The 24,186-nt window shown below is 36.0% G+C and overlaps 2 protein-coding genes across 8 annotated transcripts in view; one reads left to right on the top strand and one right to left on the bottom strand.

The window, feature by feature from the left end:
- MMS22L (MMS22 like, DNA repair protein) overlaps nucleotides 1–4,953 on the top strand; it is a gene marked incomplete at both ends in the record, with an annotated part of 132,037 nt that extends 127,084 nt beyond the window's left edge. Inside the window, 3 exons of the mRNA XM_080700281.1 lie at nucleotides 1,601–1,697; nucleotides 3,301–3,468; nucleotides 4,872–4,953. Coding sequence (XP_080556407.1) covers nucleotides 1,601–1,697; nucleotides 3,301–3,468; nucleotides 4,872–4,953 — 347 coding nt within the window. The remainder of the gene's footprint in view (nucleotides 1–1,600; nucleotides 1,698–3,300; nucleotides 3,469–4,871) is intronic.
- Nucleotides 4,954–13,383: 8,430 nt separating this feature from the next.
- The window catches only part of KLHL32 (kelch like family member 32), a gene marked incomplete at both ends in the record, with an annotated part of 159,244 nt that continues 148,441 nt past the window's right edge, over nucleotides 13,384–24,186 (bottom strand). For 5 of the 7 annotated variants that reach the window (XM_080700372.1, XM_080700376.1, XM_080700373.1 and 2 more), the window contains 3 exons: nucleotides 13,384–13,545; nucleotides 19,719–19,813; nucleotides 22,185–22,377. In XM_080700372.1, coding sequence (XP_080556498.1) covers nucleotides 13,384–13,545; nucleotides 19,719–19,813; nucleotides 22,185–22,377 — 450 coding nt within the window. The remainder of the gene's footprint in view (nucleotides 13,546–19,718; nucleotides 19,814–22,184; nucleotides 22,378–24,186) is intronic. The other 2 variants (XM_080700377.1, XM_080700378.1) reach the window with 1 other exon arrangement.

Below are 24,186 nucleotides of genomic sequence, written 5' to 3'. Positions count from 1 at the left end.
CAGATCATCCTTTTGTGCCTGTACACATGCTGGGTACTTTACCCACCCATTAGTCACTTAGTAATCTTCTTAGTTATCTGATAGAATTGCAGTGCATGTGTTTAAACAGTGCTTATTTTACTTAATAATGGCTCCAAATTGTAAGAGTAGTGATGCTGGCAGTTCAGTAATGCCAAAGAGAAACCCAACGAAGCTATAACTTACTGAAAGTATAATAGATATTTTGAGAGCAAGAGAGAAACTGTTCACTGTTTAGTTGTTTTTACTGTTGCTGTTGTTGTTGTTTTGCTACTAGGGATTGAACTTGGGAGCATTCTACCTGCCAGCTGGACTCCCAGCCCTGTTTTATTTGTTATTTTGAAACAAGGTCTTGCTAAGTTGCTGGGTGTCTCATTAAATTGCTTAGGTAACTGACCTTAGGGCCTGCAGTCCTCCTGTTTAAGCTTCCCCATTATTGAGATTACAAGCCTGTACTACCATACCTGGTTCATAACAAGAATTTAGTAGCATTCATAAAATGGTGGGATTTCTGCATTTTTAAAATATTTTTGATAGTCGGCATCACTGGAACAAAATAACCACTTAAAAATATGAAAGCTTTGTTTTGGCTTGCAGATTATGAAGCGCTCGGTTCAGGGTCAGTTGGTCCCATTGCTTTTGGGCCCATTTTAGGCCTGTATCAAGATGGAGTGTGTGATGGGGGAAGTTGCTCACCTCATAGTAGGGTAGCAAAGAGAAGCAGAGGAAGGAGCTAGAGGCCCAGTATCCCCTTTGAGGGGAACCCCCCCATGACCTTAATTCCTTCATTAGGCTTCATCTCTTAAAGGTGCCACCACCTCCCAGTGGCACAGGCTGGGGACACATGTACCTTTGAGGGACTTTTGTTTTTGGTTCTGGGGATGGAAACCAGGGGCATTCTACCTCCGAGGTATATTGTCAGCCCTTTTTTTTTTTTTAAACGGGGTCTCACTGAGTTACAGAGGGCCTCCCTAAATAGCTGAGGTGCAAACTTCACCACACACCTGGCTCATTGAGGGACTTTTAAGATCCAAACTATGGGAATGTTTCGCATTGTTTTTGTGTGTAAGCATACAACTTTAATGGATTTAGTTAAATATTTAAAGATTACAAATGTTCTTTTTATACTTTTCAAAGGAAGATAGCATCACAAATAGTCTTATGTATACATGGCTAATGTTAAGTGAAGATAAATTGTTGACAAATAGTGCTACTTATATACTTATGAAGAGTGAGAGGAATGTGCTTACAAATTTAAAATAAATCAACAAAAATCAAGCTGGTTTTTAAAGTCTTTGTCACTGTTTACAGATTAGGATGTTGAAGTGATTTTGAGGATGAGCTAAGAAAAAGACTATCTTCACGTGTGTTATTTCAGTTTTAAGAGTCAGAATAGACTTTCAAACTTTTTAGGTATACTTTAGAACAAGACAAAAACTCAACTGTTTCATTTTGAAAATTAACAAAAATACATGTACATACTTTATGAAAACAACATATTTTTCTAAATCAAGAGTGTTAAAAGTGAGGATCCAGATGGTCAGTTCAGACGCAGTGTGTAATGCTATAATTTTCCTCCTAGTTAAAAGGCTGGCCACAGAGAACCTGCAGTACATGGTAAAAGCCTGCCAAGAGGGGTCAGAAGGAGAGCCTGCCGCCCAGCTGACTTCTGTGTTTAGGTAAGTGGAAAATATGCCAACTGGCAGGGAGATTGTTGCCAGTCATTTGACAGCCAACATATTTTTTAAATAACTAATTATCCAAAACATAATGTGTTACTACTTGTTTATAGTATTTCAACTATTGTATTTCTGGCAGTAGTTTTGTTACATTGTAGTTTTTTGTTGAAAAATAAGTGCCAGGGAAAAAGATAAGGGAGCTGACTTGAAATGACTTGTGTTAGGAAGGAAGAATCTCATGTGTATTTGGGAGGAAAAAGTGCGTCACGATGACAGGTACACATCCTTTAGAGCCTGCAGAGACAGGTTACTCAGGACCCAGTATAGAAAGAAGTGTATGGCCTTCATTTTCTGGTTAGCTTTAGATTCCATGGCTTTAGAAAGCTCTCCTGTGTGTAACTTATGAAGCATGCACGCTATAGGAGTGGACCTGTTACTCACATAAATAACAGTGCAACTAGAGTATTCTATGCAGTTCTTCCTTCTTTCCTGCTTTGCCCCAGTTTAGAGTCTGATGGGTTCACTTAGAGAAGTACTGTTTTTGTTTTTGTTTTTTTAGTATTTCTTTATCAAGATTTCTACATTTACCTTTATTATGTATATCTATTCCTTTCCACCAGCATGATAATTAATTTAGGGTTCATTTTTTTGTTGTTGTTGTTCTTTGTGGAATCTTTAATTCTTCAGTTTTTCTCTCATCAATAATTTGTGTTCATCTGCTGCTTAGAGGTTTTTTATTTTTTTATTTTTATTTATTTATATTTTTTTTGGTGGTGGTGGTGGTACTGGGGTTCCTGGAAGCCCTTCTACCTCCGGACTACACTCCCAGACCTATTTTATTTTTTGAAACAGCGTCTCTTAAGCCAGCACGGCTGGCTTCAAAACTGCACGATCCTCCAGTCTCCGCCTCCCACGATTGGGGATTACAAGCGTGCGCCACCACGCCCGGTGCTTAGAGTTTTAAACTATGTGGATTTGTAAAAATTATAAAAGCCTAGGAGTGTGGAAAAGTATTTTATATGATTGAAAATTGAATGTTAGCTATAATTTATTAAGCTAAATGGCTTTTATTGTATTGTTTAAGGAATTATGAAAATTTGGGGATTAAAAGATAATTTTATTTTTATAGAGGCTTTCTGTGGGTATAAAGTCCCTTGTTCACCTAAACAACATAAAGGTATATTATGAATATGTACTTTCCTTATAAGAATATTGCTTATGTAGAGATATGAAGGGCTAAAAAATAATTAGAAAATCTAACATTATTCTCCCTCTTAGTGTCTTCCACACTCTTCCCCTCTCTCTGTCCCCAATTTTGTTTGGAGAGTATAGCAAAGAGTCCCTTTCTTTCCTTTAATTCTCCCTCCTTTAATTTCAACTCTTCCCCCCCCCCCCGGTGCCATCATTCTGTTCTTGACTCACACTGAAATAAGGCATTTCTGTTCTCTATTTTAAAGTGTTACCAATAGACTTCATATTATACATTGTTCTTATGGTAATCTTACATGACAGATCTTTCTGTGTTCAGGCTATAGCTGATTACAATATAGATACCTACTCAATTAATTACTCTAAGATCTTAAGCAATGTTTTTCACTTTCAGGCAGTTTATCCATGATTATGGAATGAGATACAATTACCAAGTTTACAGCATTTTAGAGACAGTAGCAACACTGAATCAGCAGGTTGTCATCCATGTGATTTCAACTCTCACTCAGTCTCTGAAGGATTCAGAATTGAAATGGGGACTTGGCAAAAATATAGAACAAAGGTATGTTTGATAATTTAATTATATTTTCATGGACAATGATTACAGAATCTATCATTTGATAGAAGTGGCTTATTTTCCCATTCTCAAAAATTTGGGTCATAGGTTCTTTGAGGCTGAAAAGTATTTCAGTATATGATTGTTATCAACCTTATAAAGTATGATTAGAAAATACCATGGATTATCAGCAAACTTGGCAAAATTTATACATTCGTTTGCATGTTCTTTTTTTTCAAAGTGACCACATTAAGAACTATGTATTTCATGCTGTTATTGCTCAAAACACATTCAGTGTTCCTCATTGAGAAATATCAGAGCCTCAGGTTGGCTTGTCTTATATAAAATCCATAGTAGCAAACCATAGCCCTTTGAGAGATGATTGACTTATTAAGTCAACTTCATCATATATTCCAATGAATAAGGTAAGTGACCCAACCAGATAATACAAATTTTGGTCAAAAATAGGTAATAACATATTCCAGTTTTTAGTTGAAAATTTTTATATATTTGAGATTTGCTTGGAGACATGATTGTGTTTATTACAGTTTTAGCAAACTAATGGAATTCATCTTTTCAGTACAACACATGAAAACATTTGGAAAGGGAAACAAGAGGCCACCCTTATAGAGCTTTCCAGTGATAGGATGGGTTTTCCAACAAGCTCATGTAAGATCTCTCTGAACATCTGACTAATGAGACATTTTCAAGAATGAACAGAAAACAACTGGAGAGACTCTTCATGAGCCACGCTAATATACTATGCTATTGGGACAAATGTCCTGTGATTGTACTGCTTTTTGCAGCCAGGCAAGCCCACGAGAGGGTTAGCTTTAACAATTCTGATCAGCACAACATTTAGACTAATGAAATAACTGTCAGGAACAATAAATCTAAAACACATCCCAAATACTGTGAAGTACTGAAGAATCTAATAGGAGAAACATATTTTGTTTTCAAAGTTTATTACTTCTAATATAAGAAAATTGGGTATCACTAAAAATGGTTACACTGGTCACTTATGGTTATAAAACTTTTGTATTCATACTTAGTTTATGACACAAGTCTTTCCATTGTATTCATCATTGTCGTTAAGCAATATTCCATAAACATATATCATTGTCTGTGAGCATTATGTTATTTTAAACGGTTAATAAATGTTTACATGTAATTTTAATCTCTATTGAATATATATGCATATATTCATATAAAATATATATGATACTAAAAATCTGAATTAATCCTAACATCAAAGTTTGTTCTCAATATATAAAGTGTTATGCTAAATCTGCTGGCTGGCTGGATAGTTGGACAGTTAGATATATAGACAGGCTTAATTTATAAATAAGTAAAAAATGATGGAAAAGTTAACTTGCTGTTTTGTTTTGTTTTGTTTTTTTCTTAAACAGAGAAGCCTATAAAAAACTTTTGTCTCGCCTGGGACAAGTGGGGCAAGATGAGATGCAGAGACTGGAGAATGACAATGCATAATGTATTCTGGATCCACCCTGTCTACTAATTATCACTATCCAAAGCCACTTTGCACCAATCCAACTTGTACTTTTAATTAATTATATAATTTTCTATTAAAAGTAATTTCTAGGATATTTTTCTTTATAGTCCTATAAGTATGAAATATATAAAATAAGGAAATAAAGGCTAGTTTGTAACTATGTAATAGGATCCTTGAAACTTTAAGAGATTTTTGTAAACTAAAGAAACTTTGTAATGGGGCATATTTTCTGTGCCAAGTGGGTTTGTCCTGGTTTGTCTATGGACTTTTTACTAAAATGTGACTTCTGCCTCTATGCTTTGTGACCGCTTTCCTGTGTTTATTTATTTGTTTTTACAACTTAGTTTTAATGTGGTTCTTTTGAAAGTTACCTGGCTGACCTAGTTTGTTTGTTTGTTTGTTTGTTTGTTTGTTTGTTTGAGTTTTTGGCTTTATAGGGGGGTGTCAAAAAATGAGACTGTATATTTGTTTTTCTTTGTTATGCAACGTTGTCAGGTAAGTTAGTAAACAAAATCCTTACAAAGCATATTTAACACTCTTAGGAATCAGATCAAGTCTGTAAAAAGTTATAGAGATATTATCTTAAAAAATTTAATTTTGTACCAACAATGTTTATTCTTAGATTCTAAGAGTTGCTAGATCTTTTCCTCTACTTATCCTTTATTGTTGAATTCTCATTAAAAGACATTTCAGGAGCAAGAAACAGAGTCTTTAACAGGATAAATGATAATATTCTAGAACTTGAGATTACTAATAACAGAAGTCTGGGGAGTCAGCTGGTCTATTTTCTTGCTCTTAGTTGGCATCTCCCCTATTGTTTCTCAACTTTTTAACTAACTCATCTAGATTGTGTATTTGGGCCTTGTCCTTGACTACTTTTTATGGTGAGCATTGTTTTGTAGAAAGAACTTCAATCCTGGTATTGGAAACCCATTTGGTCTCTAACCTGCTTTGTGACCTTGAGCAGATTACTTAATCTTTCTGAACCCAATTCCTTCATGGAAAAAAATTAATAATAAGCCTTTTTTTAAATTTTACAATATTATTATAGGAGTCACTGGGATACTGTATTTGAAACTTGTCCAGTATCTGGTTAGAGATGTACAGATATGATTGCTATGCTGTAAGTTTGTGATAAAAGTAATCTGCTCAGTTTTGTTTCTCTTTGTCTAATGATACATCCTAGGTGACGATCCTTCTTTTTAGTGTTTTCTTACATGTCATGCTTTGACTTTAAAATAATTTGTTTCCTTCTTGGAATTCTAGGCCTTATCATGGTTCCGCCATTCCTTTCAGAAAACATTTTAACCTTTTTCTGGCTCAAAATATATCTTTTAAAATAAAGGCTGAGAATGTAGCTCAGAGGTAGAGTGATTACTCAGCATCTCAAGGCCACGAGTTCAATCTCCAGCCCAGAAAAAAGTAACAATAATTAGTAAATATGAAAAATGGAATCAACATTGTCTAGTCACAATTCTCCCGATTATAATCTGTAAAATCTAAAGCTATATGTTGTTTTTATAACGTAACCCAAATAATCATGTTAGTAATTCAACACATGAATAAAAGCTTCTCTAAGACTTCACAGCAATGAATTTCTTTTCATTATAGTGACACATTAATAATATATGCTTTGCAAGTTTTCAGCAGTTAGGTTTATCTCAAGGCAGTGCCTTTAAAAAGTGTGTGTGTGTGTGTGTGTGTGTGTGTGTGTGTGTGTGTGTGTGTGTGTGTGTTAGTCCTCCTAATGATATCTTTTAGAATCTTGCTTCTCAAACAATGAAACTTTTTTAAGGGATAGGGAAAGCTGCTCCTGAATCATGCATTTGGGCATCTATCTTTAGATGCTAAGAATAATTGATATTAGTATTTAAAAATAAGTAAGAACCAAAAGTCTTTAACAATGCATTTAAAGTAGCTCTTTTATTAACTAAAGGGGAAAATGTATGGTCAGTTTCTTTCCTTGAAAATCCTTAAAAAGCCCTTCAGTTACACTACTACTCTCCTGCCTCTTCCATTCCCAGATTTCACTGCTTCCTTTATAGCCATTCCCTCCTAAACATCCTGCTTTTTCCACTGTGATAATGAAAGTCATTTTATCTTGGTCAAATGTAGGAGTGTGTTTCCTTCTCATTCTGTAGCATCTCAGTGATGCTTGCGTTTCCCTTGGCTTCCCATCCCTTCTCTCTGATGCTGCCCTCCCTTCCTAGGCTGTGCCTGAGGGCCCCCTGTGTCACCTTCTATTCCAAACTAGCTCCTGCTTTTGTTTTCTACCCAGGGAATTCTGTTTTCCCAAGTTGCCCTCGAAAGGTAGAAGCTTCTTAGATGTTTTATTCCTAATTTCTTGTTGTTTATTAAGCTGCCTTTCAAACCCTTCGGTCTGGAGGTTTCTGCCAGTTGCCAGGACCTTTTCTTTTCACACTTAGCTTTTTCAAGCAAGAGTCTCTTGACTGCTTTCTCTGAATGCCATGTGGATTCTATGCTCAGCCTCATTCAGTTTGGAATGCCACCTTTTATATAAAATCAAAATGACGTGCATTTTATTGAAATAGAAACTTTAGATACTTTAATAGGGAAAATGATGTAGTTTGGATATGTGAGCATTTCAGTCAAATAATGTCTGTAAAATACCAAGTGGGGTGTAAGTGATGATTGAAGGGCAGTTGAGTGATGAAAGGAACTTTATTAGATCCTAGAATTAGATTATGATTTCAGCTTCAACTTAAACATTTAATTAGGCTTCCTCTGGAAAGAAAAAAAGGATCATCTCTGTGCATCATTCAATATTAAGTTCATTTGCATCAGAAGAAGTTCATAGTTTAAAACTTTTGTCTCTTCACCTATTTCTGGTATATTTTCTTGAGTATATAGTCATGTGCTACATAAGGATGTTTCCGTCATTCGTGGACCACATATACCAAAGTGACCCCAGAAGATTATTAATGGAGCTAAAAAAATTCCTCTTGTCTAGTGGCAGCTGTCCTAATGTCACAGCACAACACATTACTTAGCATTTGTGGTGACTCTGGTTTAAAAAACCTACCACATTGCAGTCATAAAAGTTGAGCACTGTAATTATGTATAGTACATATTCTTGATAATAAATGACTGCTGTTGGCTTATTTACTGTTTTTTGTCGTTATTTTAGAGTATATGCTTATAAGAATAGTTTACTGTAAAGTAATATATGGTATACTATTTTATGCAATATGGTACTTTACATTTAAGTCTACATATACATACGACAACAGATTTATCCATCCCGTGTTTACTGAGTTCCTTGATTCTATCAGATTTATGGAAACCCACTCTGCGGTGTTTGCTGATTGATGCTTTTCTCACCACGTTTCCCAGTCACTGTGTGACGCATGACTGACTCTGTTTGGCTTTTTCTGCCTTGGCAATTATTTAAGGAAAGAATTTGTACGTTTTTTATTTTTATTTATTTATTTATTTATTTATTTTGCCCATTATTATCTTCCATGCTTAATCACATGTTTCTAAGCTACTTTGTTCTTAAAGAATTAGATGGTCCTGTTTGTGTGTATTCTCACAGAACAATTAATATATATTACATACAAATTTGACAAGCTTCTGCATTTGAGGAATCTTTCCTTTAGGAAATCTGCTCTGCCTAAATCCTACAGGTTACCATAGCACTGGAGTTACAGAGATGAGATGTCAGTAGAAATTTCACCAAAAGTTATATTGTGTATTTTAAGCCATTGCTTTTTGGTTGGTAGGTTGTTGTTTTTTGTTTTTTGTTTTTTGTTTTTAACATAAACCTTTATCTTCCCAAAACTGACCTCCTGCCTACTCCTCCTAAACTTCAAAATGTTTGCCTTGTCAGGCAAGAGTGCAGTGTGCCAATATGAATAATATGCTTTATTTGGTTAAAACAAGTTTGGGAAACTAGCAAGCTAATATATTCTTTCACATGTTTAATTAGAGTTCAGTTTTTACTTTGTGATAACTTGGACATGGTAAAGTTACCAAAACCAATACCAAATGATTGCAGTTGGTCAGTTTCTGTGTATTAGAGTTGATCTGCTGATAGTTATTAACTTAATACATTTGAAATTTTGTCTTTTAGGCAAATTCTGGCCATTTTTATTTTATTCGCAGTTTTAAGTTATTTGTACATATGATAAAGATAATAAATCTATATATCTGATTTACATTGGGCCCGTGATTGTTCAGCTTGCTTTTTTTTTTTTTTTTTTTTTTTTTTACTAACAATTGCATCAAGGGATCCAGGGGCATTCTTTCTCCAGTTTAACCCTCCAGCCTCACTAAGTTGCTAAGGCTGGCATTGAACATGCAGTCATCCTGTCTTAGCCTCTCAAGTACTGGTATTACTGGTGTGGGCCACCATGCCTGACGCAACAGTCCTTACAACAAACTTGCTATTTGACTATTTGAGAATCAAAATAAAAATTAGCCATGTTACCTGGAGGAATAACTTGTTGCTTCTATACTTTGTGGCCAAAATCTCAGATAGTGCAGTAACTGAAGAGAGACATTATCAATATACTTAAGGTGTGAGGATAACCTCATTAGCATTTTGTCTTTAAAGATCTAAGGAAAGTATTACTTGTTTTTTTGTTTGTTTATTTGTTTTGGGGAGTTGTTTTTTGGCGGTACTGAGGATGGAACCCAGGGGCATCCTACCTTCGAGTGACACCCCCAGTCATTATTTTTATTTTGAAACAGGGTCTCACTGAGTTGCAAAGGGCCTCACTAAGTAGCTGAGGCTGTCCTGAACCACGATCCTCCTGTCTCAGTCTCCCAAATGCTGGGATTACAAGCTTGTGCCACCATGCCCGGCTTATATTCCATTGTAACATACACTTTGCTTTAAAGTTAGGCTTTGTTGGCGTGTCCTCACACAGCAAGAAGACCCTACTAAGATCTGTGTGGTACTACTCTTTGTTTTCCTTTTTAAACTAAAATACAGAAATGATGTTTAAATGGTTGGAAGTCTTAGGGTCTTCTATAGAAAGAAATTAAAATGCAATATAGCCTCTAGTCTTTTTGTCTTACTTTTGTTTTTATGTGGTAATCGAAATTGAACCAAGAACATTCTACCTCTAAAATACACCCCCAGCCCTATTTTTTAATTTTTATTTTGAAACAGGGTCTTCCTAGGTTGATATGAGTCTTACTTGCTACTTGCTGAGGCTGGCTTCAAACTTGCTGTCCTTCAGCCTCAGCCTCTCAAGTACTAGGATTACAGGCGTGTGCCACCATGCCCAGCTTAGTCTTTAGTTTTAAAAAGTAAAACAGTACACATATATGCATACCCATGTTCATAGCAGCACAATTCATAATAGCCAAAACCTGAAACCAACCTAGGTCCCCATCAACAGATGAATGAATTGCAAAATTTTTGGAGATAAACATAGAATTCTACTCAGCATTAAAGAAGAGCAAAATCATACCATTTGCAAGAAGATGGAAAGACCTGGAGAACACGTTAAGTGAGATCAGCCAAGAGAAAGAAGAAGGGACATGTTTTCTCTAATATGCCCAAATTAGGGACTTAGAAATACCAGAGGGACTCCAGATAATGGAGGGGAAACCTCAGCAAAGCTAGAAAGGAAGGGTAGGAGAGGTAGAAGGCTGAGGTTGATTAATGGAGGAAAGTATTACAACCTGGACAATCATTGTTGGGGGAACACCAGACACTGTGTGAATGTATGCCATTGTCAATATGATGTGAAACTATACTGTAGCAAAAAAATTAAGATTAAAAATGAGATTTTTTTTCTTAAAAAAAGTAAAAATGGAAGATAAGTTACTATAGGATACTTCTCCTAAATAGAAATTATATATTTGAAAAGTATAATGGAATTTGGCTTATATATATGACCAAACATGAATTTATAGATTTTTCCTCTGATTCAATATCATAAATCATGATTATAATTTTGAGGAAAGGGATCTGATTATTATGAACAAGCTGGGTTCTTTTTCTTTTTTTCTTTTTAGTAAAGATACTACTGTTGATGCTACTCTTTGGCTGTAGCTGTAAAAAATGTGCTTAGCTGGGTATGGTAGCACAGGCTTGGAATCCCTGGGCTTGGGAGGCTGAGACAGGAGGATCACACAGATTCAAAGACAGCCTCAGCTACTTAGTGAGCCTCTCAGCAACTTAGCGAGACCCTGTTTCCAAATAAAGTATAAAATAGGTCTGTGAGTATAGCCCGGAGGTAGAAAAGCCCCTGGGTTCCACCCCCAGTACCACCAAAAAAAAAAAAAAAAAAAAAAAAAAAAAAACACTATGAAAACATTTAAACATATGAAAACTTAAACATGAAAAAAATTTTAAAATTCTAACTTTAATACTTAAAACATTAGTGAATAATACATTATAATGATCACCAAGGAGAGATTTGACAATATGTGCTGATTTATTTGACTAGAACTCTACACAGAAATAATCAAGAGTAGTCTCTGGTTCCCTTTCCAATATCAAGCAAGCTTATTTTTAGACTACTTACTTTTCATTCATCGGAAACAGGAACACAAATAGATTTTAATGGGTTTTTAAGGTAAAACTACTAACGGGAAAATTCATGTTTCAAGTTGAAAATGGTAAACCTGAAGTACTTCTTGGAAAGATCTTTGTTAAAAAGATTTCTAGATTGCTGGAGTCCATTTTCCTGGCTTGGTTAGCTATTTTTAAAGCTTAGTTAGCTTTTAAATTTTAGTTTAGATCCCTTTTTAAAGAAGCTGACATATCAGTAATCAATAAGAATATCAGTAATCAACAGGAATTTTCATCGTTTGGAATTCCAAACAGCTACATGGGTTTTGTTTATCTAAAGTCACTGTTTTCTTAAGATTTGCCTCTCCCTTACTTTTAGAATGCCCTTCTGGTCTTTAATCAGAATGGGCTGAAGTCTCATATGTCATTTTAAATAATTCTGTAGGTATCTTCTAGCAATGTATAAAGTTAGTGAATTTTGTATCTAAAATTTTTTTCATTAAATTTTAATTACTAAAAATGATTATATGAATAAAATGATATTTTCCTATGAGAGAAGGATTACTGAATGATTGTAATACAGAGGGAAAACAGTAAAGGCTTTCTTTTAATAAAGATGTTAAGTCCTAGCAAGATTAAGAAATAAACTTACTGAATTTGTGTTCAAATGTGACTTGTTTTATTTTTGTTATAGACAAGACAATCCCAAAAACCTAATCTAAAAAGATTCTTTTGCATTATTAAAAATGATAGTAATAAAAAATGTATTGGTGGTGGTGAAGAATCCCACAAGTGCTCAGGATTGACATAACCTTTAACAAAGTGGAAAACTTTTATTAGAACTGCCAATTCTAGGTTCAAATTTGTGTCAAAGCACTTCATGGTACCATAATTAGCACAACTAATTTTTTTTAGCTTTAAAATGTCATTTTCCACTAAGTGATTTAAAATGAGATGTTTTAAGAGAGTTGTTATTTGAGCATGATTTGTATAAATTTAGGTATCTTTGGTGTTGGTAAACACCCTTTTTCTTAGGAAAGGCTTATCTTTTTCAAATGCTTTTTAGAATCATTTACTCCATAGCATGTTTCCCAAGTTCTAGCTAGTGATCTGAAACTTAAAAATCATCTGCTTCAGTTAAAATATTCTTGAGATAGTAAAATACCTTATAATTTGAGTCATATTTTTGTCTCAGGCAAGTATTTCAGAGCATTTGCCTAATTCTCACAACATCATTTTGAATTATTATAGAAATCAGTAATTATCCTTCTTACAAGGTGAGAAAACTGAAGCACTCTAGAAAGTTCTGGCTTAGGGTCAGAATAACCTAGGTAAAATTTTGGAGTATTCCAATTGCTATTTCCGTATATTTCTGTTATTCATATTATCTTGAATAAAATATGGCACTTAAAAATTTATGTCATAATGCTGAATTTTTACTGAGCAGGGCTGCATAATGTTTTTAAAAGAAAAATCATAAGCTCATGTTTAAGTAGTAAAGGGAATAGGTATAGAAGACTAAGATCATTGATGCCACTGTGTGAAATAAATTGCCATACTAACGGTGTCATGTTGTCCTAGACAGCACTGAGTAGAAAAAGTTTACAAAGAATAAAGACCCACAGAACCGTAATGTACGATTACGTTGGCACTAAGCTATGCCACTGTAAATCATACATGATGTATTGTATATGGCATACACTTAGAAGAGTGACAAGAGTTCTCAATAATTATTTTAGAAAACTGTTCTTTTTTTTCTTTCTTTTTTTTTTCTAACATTTATCTGAATTTAAGACCTCTAAAACAAGACAGGGAAGCATTGAGCACAGACTGAGGCTTTTCATGCCCAGTCTCCAAAGTCAAGCCTTTGTTTTTCTGCCTGTTCACGATGGTTATTAACAGAGCCTTCATCTGCTTCTCAGATGGCGCCAATCCTATGATGAGGCACTTGAAGAGTCTGCAGGTTAGGGCATGTGAAGTAGGGGGCTGGAAGGAAGCATGCCGCTATGCCATTGGAGGCAAAAGGGAGTGTGGGCCCGTAGAACACTTCTTCTTTGCCTTCTCTACTTACATCCAATACCTGTAAAATAAGAGATGATTATTCAAAATAAAGCTATAAAAAGAAGCCTAAATTTAAACTTGATTATGTTACTCTCTCCATGCCTTAGGCATTATTATTTTTCTTGCTAGTATATCAAAAATACCAAGATCCTAGTAAATGCTAGATGTGTGTATGCACTTATGTAAATATTTATATAAACATATTTATACCACACATATATAAGCATTTAATCTTCAGAACAGTGATGAGGTGGTTGGTATTATCCTCCTTTAATAAAACTTCCTTAGACAAATTAAATAACTTATTTAAACTAGTTTATAGGTAATATCATAATATTGGTTTACAAGTCCTCATCTATAAAATGAAGAAAACAAATGGGACCCTGCAGCTTTATTACGGAAATTGGCAGTACCCAGCTGAGCATCTGGAACATTGTAAAATATTATAATGCAGTTAGTAGCAGTTTCAAAATTAGTTCCATTGATTTTGGAAATTTCCCCCAGTTATTTCCACTTTAAGCTAGCGTTCTGAGCTTTTATTACAATGCACAGCTTCCGCTGCTCTTTGCTTGTTATAACCTGATTGAATCTGACTTGATCTTACTACAAGGAGAATTCTCTCCACCTTGTATCAACCCCATCAGGCTCTTTGCCCCTCTCTACCATCTTACTCTCTTTCCCTTTGATATTCCCCTAACCTTACAACTCAGTGAGACCTTGTTTCAAAATAAAGAATAAAAAATAGGGCTGGGGTATAGCTCGGAGGTAGAATGCCCCTGGGTTCCACCCCTAATACTGCAATAATAATAATAACAACAACAACAACAATAAAGTTTGCCACTGACAAAGTCCTATCACTCTCCACTTTTGGTCCCATTTCTTAACCTACATTCTAGATAAGTGCAAGACAATGTTCCAACCACAGACCTGTTGGTATCTTCATGATATTGTCCACTCATGCCTTCATCTGTCACCTGTGTGATTAACTCTCAATCTTTTAACTGCAAGAATGCACCGTTTTAGATGAAAAGAACATTTGAAATTTAGGGAGCCAAGCTCATAAAGAGGGAAATCACTAAGTTCTAGACAATGTCATATACTAATCACAGACAAAAAGGAATCATAAATTTCTTTTTTGATTTGTTGTTTGTTTTGGTGGTAGTGGTATTGGGGATTAAAGCCAGAGGCATTCTACCTCTGAGCCACATCCCCAGTCTCGTTTTGTTTATTTGTTTGTTTGTTTGGGGACAGCGTCTCACTAGATTGTTGAGGGTCTTGTTACATTGCTGAGGCTGTCCTTGAACCTTTGATCTTTCTGTCTCACCCTCCCCAGTACTGGGATTACAGGCTTCTGCCGCCATGCCCAGCTTTATGTAAAGTATCTCATTTTTCTTAAAAATGAGATACTTTCTTACAGTATCTCATTTATAATTGTTTTGTTACATAAGGTTAAATATTATATTCAAATTTCAGAGAAGAATATTGAGATTGAGAAAGAATTAGTGACAACTAACCGGGCTCATAAGTTGTGGAGCTCAGTGTATGAGCCAAGGAGGCGGCAGCCCAGAAAGAGCAACGAGTGTCTTGATGATGTCCCTCCCTGCAGCTGAACACATTTTAGTTACTTATTATAGTATTGGAGACTGAACCCAGGGGTATTCTACCTCTGAGTGACACCTCTAGACATTTTTTACTTTTACTTTTGAAATAGAGTCTTGCTAAATTGCCAGAGCTGGTCTCAAACCTGCCATCCTCTGGTCTCAACCTCTCAAGTACTGGGATTACTGGCGTGCATCACCATGCCTGGAAAAACCCCCGCCCTCAATACTGGGGATTGGACGTAGAGCCTTCATGATGCAACAGTACATTTTAAGAAGGCAAAGTCGCAGTGAAATAATCATCCAGAGAGCTTTTGTCTGGTTCCCTGGGCCAACAGAGACTACATATGTTAAGCAGATGTAATGTATTTAATCTGAGAAGGGAAAAGGAAGCATTGGCAGTTTCTCTCCAAAACACTCCTCTAAACTGGCAGAAAAAAGGCATTTGTGAGAAGGGAGTGCCAGACTGGCAGCATATTCTCCAGCCAAAAGGAAATAATAGTAAATGAAGAGAACAGTGGGAGTGATCTGGAGACACAGACTAATCACTTGCACACTTGGGCAGCTGTTCCCGCATGTACTACTTGCCATCCACAGCACACCAGATTACATCAAACTTCAGTGCCAGGAATTTGCTCACACACCCACAAAATAAGAGCACCTTCACTTTTGTCTAGAATCTACTTTCAGTATTTCCTTTGAGTCTAACTACTAACAAGTCCAGATCTTAATCATTTTTTTCAGTCTTTAAATAGGTTAATTTCAGAATATCTCAGTTTGTCTCTTGTTTCGTTTGTCCGGGTGATGAATGGAGTCGTCTGTATTAGGAGGAGTAGCAGGAAATGAAATGGGATGCTCTCTGCACATCTCACCTGCATCATCTCGCGCCCAAATCCTACAAATGACTGTTAAATGACCCCGAATTAGGGTTCAGAAGGTACACTCTAATGAGATAGATTATTGACTGGTATGTTCAAGACCAAAAGAATGAATTTAATCATCAATGTTAATAGAACCATTTCTAAACTAAGTATGATCTTGGATTGGCCATGTTCTTGGATTAATGATCTTCAGACTAATCTTTGATTAAGGGTTAGATTTGTGATTGATGATGAAAATGAAAACTTTGATATTATTAGTTTGCATGTAATTTTCATGACTACCCTGTACTTTTCAACACTGTTTTATATTCAGGAATTTCTACAAGTGAACATTTTCTCATAAACACCAGTCAAGTCTCCCATTATCTTGCTTTTCTGATAGCTCTTCTTCCAGCAAGTAGTTTAAAAGTGGCCTGCTTTTGAACAGGTAGTTAGTCTCTCTAATCATCAACATGTTACTGTCTGCACTGAAATAAGATGTGTAATGACCCAAAAAATAAAATTTTGAACCTTGGTTCAGAAAGAATAATATACAGTAACTAGTTGTCAAAACTAAAATACAAGATATATGCTGCAGGATAAGTCTATTATCCACAAAGACTTTTACTCCAAACATTGTTTTAAATAGCAATCCCTATACTAATATGGACACATCTGTTCATAGTAAAACCTTTTAGAACTTAAACATATCTGTGCTTTGTAGGACAGTGTGCCAGCCAAGGGAATAAATGTAGTTTGAGGGTAGCCAGATGGCATTAGTATAAGTCAGTCCATTGGATGAGTAGATCATTCTAAACAAAAGCTCTCTGGGTTCAAAAATAAAAGATGTGACTATGAAGTTTGTTTTACTTCTTAATTTTATATGTCTTACAAGCTAACTTTCAAGACTTAAAACAAGAGAAAAAGTTTTGAACTATGGCATCACTCTGGTCTCTTAACATTTGATATGTACCAAGCGTTTTCATGATTTTCTCATTAAGTTATGTCTTAAACTAGATTTCTATTCCTTGAGTTAATTTTTATATTAAAATTAGTAGAAATATGCCCGTAAATATACTTATAATTTACAAATTTACTTTGTGATAAACCCGAACTTGTTAAAGTTATGCAAGGAGTCAAATGAAAGGTCTCAAAGCTATGTAAAAAAGTAGTATTCCTGCACTACCTCTTGTCCAGTTCAATGTTCATGAATTCTGAAATGGAACATCAATAGAAAGTTAAAGAACTATAAAAACTGCCTAATGCATGCTTGGTTGAAGATTAGAAGCGTGTCTAGGAGAACACAGTTTGTGCATTTATTGTTTTTTGAAAAGATGTGGCTAAGCTCTTATAAAAGTCAGCCTTCAATAAACTCCTAATTTTTTTTTCATTTTTTTTATTTATTTTTTTAACAAATTTTTTATTGAACATAAATAGTATACATTTACACTATATTTGGTGCCCTCTCCCCCCCGCCCCCGTTTTCTCTCCCCCCCCCCTAAACTCCTAATTTAAAATCTTACATTCTTAAGTCAGGCATGGCAGTGCATGCTTGTAATCCCAGCATTTGGGAGGCTGAGACAGGAGGATCACAGTTCGTGGACAGCCTCAGCTACTTAGGCCCTTCTCAGTGAGACCCTATTTCAAAATAAAGAATGAAAAAATAGGGCTGGGGTGTAGCTCAGAGGTAGAATGTCCCTGGGTACTGCCAAAAAAAAAAAAAAAACAACCTTAAATTCTTCCTGTGTGTTTGTCTTTGATATTTTTTCCTACTGTATTGTTTTTTTAATTCATGAATATCCTCATATTTATTATCTATCCACTTGTATGTTTGAGTTCATTTTTTTAACTTAGTGAGATATATATGTGTGTGTGTGTGTGTGTGTGTGTGTGTGTGTGTGTGTGTGTATAGTGGGTCTGGGAATGGAACCCAGAGGCATTTGACCTCTGAGCTACACCTCCTGCCCTGTTTTTATTCTTTATTTTGAAACAGAGTCTCACTAAGTTGCGGAGGGCCTCACTAAGTAGCTGAGGCTGTCCGCAAACCGCGATCCTCCGGTCTCAGCCTCCCAAATGCTGGGATTACAAGCGTGCGCCACCACGCCCGGCTAGTGAGCTATATTTTTCTCTCACAAGCTTTGCTATGTATGACTTTACTTTTGTACAGTTTTCAGAATTCAAGTTCTACCGTGACTGCTGTAGCCCATGAATGGCCATGTTTTTTTAATATTTCCAGATAAATGGGTTTACTAAAAAAATTTTAAGTTCAAAATTAACTGTGTTTTATTAGAGAACATTTTATCATACTTATCATACTTCAGTAAGTATACTGAAGTTTTATTAACCTTAACTCTAGTGTATGATAGACTTATAAACATTCCATCTATAACAAGAAAAATGTATTCTAACTGGACAGTCTAGAACTCATAACTCCTTAATCAAGCTTGTTAATTGTTTTCCTATTTACTCTACGTTGGCTGATTCCTTTTTCTACATGATCTACATGAATAATAGAAGTATGTTAAAATCCCCAAGCAAACCCTTGGCAAGACAAATCAAGAGAAAAAGACAATATTATGAATGTAAAGGGGAATGTATAACTAAGGATAACTCAACAACTATACGCTAGCAATTTTGGAAACAGACAACATGGAAAAGTTTCTTAAACATTTATATACATTATTTTTAGAATTTTTAGATTTTTAAATTTTTTTTGATATATAACAAAGGGTAAGGCATCCCAGTTTCCTCATTTTCAATTTATTTTACCTGTATTTTCAAAGCTCTTCCCCGCCTTTGTTTTTAATAGGGTACAATCATTTCATAGGCATCACTTTTTGGATGCAGGATGAGGTTTCGTGGCTGACCTAGCTACACAATAATTATTATATACATAATTATTTTATACATACATTTATTTAACTTATGAGATGAACCTGAAGAATAAAAATTTTCCAACTACTAAAGATACTCAAGCAGTTGTTAAAAATCTTCCCAGAAAGATGAAACTAGATAAAAGTAACAATATACTTTGCTGAACAACAGGAGAAAGGTCAGAGCAAATATATATATATATATATATATATATATATATATATATATATATATATTCAGAGAACATATAGAATAGAAAACTGTTGTTATTATTATCAAATAATGATAATAATAATACCATAGTTGTTTATGTCAACAAGGCTTTTGCTCTTCTGCAAAACCCAGCTAGCAACCCACCCAGCCTGGGCTGCTCACGTGCCTGTGTGTCAGGGCTATGTGCCTTTACAACAGAGGCTGTCCCTGTCACACTAGCCATACGCCACCATACATACACTACATACTATTTGTAGAGATGAACAAATTGCAATGTAGAAAATAAGCAATGGCATGGAAGGGAGACATTAGTAAAGTTTGGAAAGTACAAAGAGACTATTACCCAAGATTTTTAGAATTTTTTGATGTGTAACAAAGGGTAAGGCATCCCAGCTTCCTCATTTTCAATTTATTTTACCTTTATTTTCAAAGCTCTTGCCCGCCTTTGTTTTTAATAGGGTACAGTCATTTCATAGGCATCATTTTTAGGATGCAGGATGAGGTTTAGTGGCTGACCTAGCTACACAAAAAAGGGACCCTGAGCCTATTCCTACATGTGAGTATCTCCAGTAACGGCACTGCAAAACATAACCCATAACCTCACTGACCCACTAGAGCAAACTTCAAAAGGCACTTCAACCACTCACCTGGATACAAGCCAGAGGCTCATTTGTCCAGATCGAGTATCCACCAACTAAATATATTCTTCCATTATGGACAGCAACTCCAGATTCATTCTGGCCTAAAAAGAATTAAATAAAAAGAAAAAATCCATTTCTTACATATTTTAATTAACCCTTTTGCCACTGAGAGATACAGTTTTCCCTTGGGGCATATTTGTATACTCCATAGGATTTCCACAGCAACTAATCACTGCCTCCGGTCCTCAAAAGAATTAACCACTATTTCTCAGAAAATGAATCTGTTGGGTCAGAACCAGGTCAAAACATTTATTAGTCAGCCCAGTTAGTAAATATAGCATTAGATAAAGCAATAGTAATCTTACATAGAACTAAGAATTCTATGCTATGTCATATGTATGGATTTATAATGGCAGAAATTAGGTGTATTTTAGAAATGCAAAACACCTCCTCTTGTACCCACAAATACTTTCAAGACAAGTGTTTACATTTGTAAGGCTACAGCTGCAATCCCAAGAATCTAATAAAATAGAGCGACGCCCCCTGGCATGTCCCAAATGAAGACAAATGGCAGAAAAAATGCATAAAGTTGCTACCCTCCCTATTTTTACATACATAACAGTTTTAAGATCATATTAAAGTTCCCGAGATGGTACCAGCCTGGAAAATCTCTAGATAAGGACACGCCAAAATGATGAAAGATTCCCCCTCCTACTTCAAAAAGAAGACAGAATAACTCACTACCAAATATTCTTCCCTGGAGGACATCAGAGAATGAAAGAGTCTCTTTTTATTGATGGGCTGACATGGGATTGACTAGAGTAATAAATAAACTGGATCCTACAGCAGGTAGAATCCAGATCCAGGGATCCCGGTCCTAAGGTACCACTACAAGTAGGACCGAAGCATTTGTGGCGGGCCTCAAAAATCATTTTGCCAAAACAGGAGCTCAAATCAAAGCATCTAAACCACTGGTTGTGCTTCCAGTGGTCCAGCACCCAGGAGCAGCCAGGAATGATTGAATGCCCACTCTGGATGTTAAAATGGCTTCAGGAACTAATCTAACCTGCCATGTTGAGTTGATTTTCTTATTATCTGAGTAGTCCTGGAAGGGATCTGATCTTTTTTTTTTATTTATTTTTTTATTTTTGGTGGTACTGGGGGTGGAACCCAGAGGCTTTCTACCTCCGGGCTATACTCCCAGACCTTTTTTTCTATTTTATTTGGAAACAGGGTCTCACTAGGTTGCTGAGAGCCTCACTACGTAGCTGAGGCTGGCTTCGAACCTGTGCGATCCTCCTGTCTCAGCCTCCCAAGCGCGGGGATTACAAGCGTGCGCCACCACGCCCGGTGGATCTGATCATTTGTGGGTATTTTATTAATGCAAGGGGAAAGGGGAGAAAACGTTTTCAATTCATAAACAAAGATCAGAGGTAAGGTGTCTGCTGTGTCCCTTTCATCCCTCTTAAGGACGAGAGTGGGTCACACCTGAGTGCCCTGTGGAAATGCTTGGATGGGACGTGGGGCCAGAGAGGTGGCCAGCCCTTGATGCACAGAACTGTTCTAAGGTTTGAAATGTCTAACTACACCCAGAAACAGTATTTGACAGTGGAATATAGGGAAAACCATTTTCTTGAACTCAGAAGAAAAGAGAAGTTTAGTGAGAAGTCAAAAATAAATGGCTTCTGTAAATTTAACTCTTCAGCACCTCATTCCTCCTACATGCATCAAAGTTTCTATGTAAATGTAGACCGGTGGTAGTGGACTTGACATACGTCTCTCAGTCACATAAAAATGTAGGCAAAGCTAGCACAGGCCCTAAGAAACTAGATACCCAACCTGAATGAATCCAGCTTCCGGTGAGATAAAAACTGCATGCCTTTCTGGTTAATTAAAAGCAAGTTATCCTACCCACTGCACTACACTGATTGTGTGTGTGTGTGTGTGTGTGTGTGTGTGTGTGTGTGTGTGTGGTACTGGAGAGTAAACCCAGGGGCATTCTACCTCTGAACTACACCCCCAAGCCCTTTTTAAATTTTTTATTTTGAGACAGGATCTCTCTGGGTTGCCAAGAATGTTACTAAGTTGCTAAGGTTGTCCTCAAACATGTGATCCTCCTGTCTCAGCCTCACAAGTGTTGGGATTATAGGTATGTACCACCATACCTGGCACATTTAATGTTCAGAGATACACTAAAGATGCCTAAGAAAACAAGTTTGTCCACTTTTTAAAGAAATACTTTTTTTTTTTTTTTTTGGTGGTACTGGGGTTCCTGAAAAACCTTCTATCTCCAGGCTACACTCCCAGACCTATTTTTTTATATATTTTTATTTGGAAACAGGGTCTCTTAAGCCAGCGAGGCTGGCTTCAAACCTGTGCGATCCTCCTGTCTCTGCCTCCTAAGCGTGGGGATTACAAGCGTACACCACCATGCTTGGCTAAAAATACTTTAACTTAATCAAAGACACTTGCCAGTCAGTAGGTTGAAATTACAGCGTGTCCACTGGTCAGTGTCAATGTTATAAGAATCTATATGGCGCACGAGGATCCGGTCGTTGTTGTAGTCTAGGTCATTGCCTCCAAGAACATAAAGCTTCCTTTGGACAGCAGCCATGGAATGATAGACCCTTCTCTGCAACATGGGACTGCGGCTTATCCACTTGTTCTGAAAAAAGGAATCCAAATGCATTCTGTTAGGAGGAGAACTCCTTGGAAGAAACGGCAGTAGGGTAGCTCATTAGCAATGGGAACCATAATATTTATTGATCGTTTTTTACGTAAATGTTGTTTTTATTGTTTGTATCAAAAGGCCTGGGCATCTTACATGAGAACAGGTACAAAAGAATCACATATTCTGATTCTGTTTGGTAGCTCACATAGGCATTCTCTCTTGTTTGGGTGGCACTTTTCATTTTATAGGGCATTTTTCATTTTATAAGGGAAGCATAATTTTTCATGATGGTTATCTTACCCAGTTCAGAGAGTTTACTCATGAGAATTACTTAAGAGTAGAAGTACATGGCTAAGGTAGACAGTAGATAATGGAGTAATGATTGAAAAAGCAGCCTATGGCTCCAGAGTGCCTGGGTTTTAACCCCTAAGTCATCTTGAGCAATTTCCTTATCTGTAAAATGAGAACAATCAAACCTACCTGATAAGCTTGTTATGAAGTTTAAATGAGCTCACATCAAACTCTTAGAAAAATGCCAGGCAAATAATAAGTGCCAATACATGTCCACTTTTTTACAATTAGTGTGATAATAGTTAGAGGCCTAATAAGCTAGGGTGAGGGTGGCTTTGCTGAGATCAGTGGATGAACTAAGATTTCACATTTCCTTTATATCAACATCCCTGACCATATTACAATTATATTTTTTGTCAAACTGAGAAAAGTTATTTCTAGGCACACATGTATTTTATTGGTAGAAAGTCAAGTTTTATATGACAACTTTAGGGACTGGTGGAGCCTACAATATTTGGTTCTGGGGCATTCTCAGTAATGGAAACATTATGTTCAGCCCTTCTTCAAATAATGCTTCTTCATAAAATATAAATTATAAAATTAGATGAAAATCAAATATGACTTTAATTTCAAATATCATCTAAGTAATGGGCAGGTAGGTAAACCAAGTAATGGACAGGCAAATAAACCTAACCATTTTATTTTTCCAAAAACACTAAATACACAGGATAAGACAAGTTTTCTTTTGCCAAGAAAATTTTGGATTTCGACCAGAAAACTCATATGATGTTTTGAATACATAGAATTTTACCAGTTCACAAATCTGTAAAAAAAAAAAAAAAAGCAAACAACAGTGAACATGTTGCTATAAACATTGGCATATATACTGAAAGAATGTATTTACTATAAGTATTTACACTATAGGCATATAGTCTCTGTAGGCATATTAGCTCATTTCTAATTTCTTTTAAAGATACATTCCAGGAAAGAAAGAGTTGTTTGTATGGTTTGAAAGGCTTGAAATTACCTACTCCCTCTGTTTAAACATATAATGAGAATCTCTTTCCAATCAAATATCTCCTGTAATAGTCAAGCCTTTCTTTCAGACATTTTGCTAAGAAGTATCTTTAATACATTACCCCTGAGTGAATTTAAAAATTGTGATGAAGCTTTTCTTGGGTGCTTCCTATGAGACACCCATTACAGTATTAGAAATCAATGTTTGCATTAGCAGCCCAGTCCCCTGCCTCAAGACTATAGATGCCATCTGGTTTGCAAAGCCTGCCTCCATCCCTTGATTATATCTTTAGCTTCCTTCACTGTGGTGCCTGCCAGGTGAGCCGCCAACCGCTGCAAAGGCAAAGAAGCCGAGAGGCCTGGCGGGGTCATTCCTAATAAGCTAGCGTGTGAATGCTAATCAGTGGTGGGGAAGCAGAGGTCACCCCAGCCTGCCTGTTGGCAGGTAGCAGTGTGCTCCGTGGCAGATGGCAGGCATTATCGACTCTCCACAAA

Source organism: Muscardinus avellanarius (assembly GCF_963383645.1).
Source record: "Muscardinus avellanarius genome assembly, chromosome: 8".
Taxonomy (NCBI): domain Eukaryota; kingdom Metazoa; phylum Chordata; class Mammalia; order Rodentia; family Gliridae; genus Muscardinus; species Muscardinus avellanarius.
Note: the sequence above shows the minus strand (reverse complement) of the source record. Positions and strands in the feature narration are given on the sequence as shown.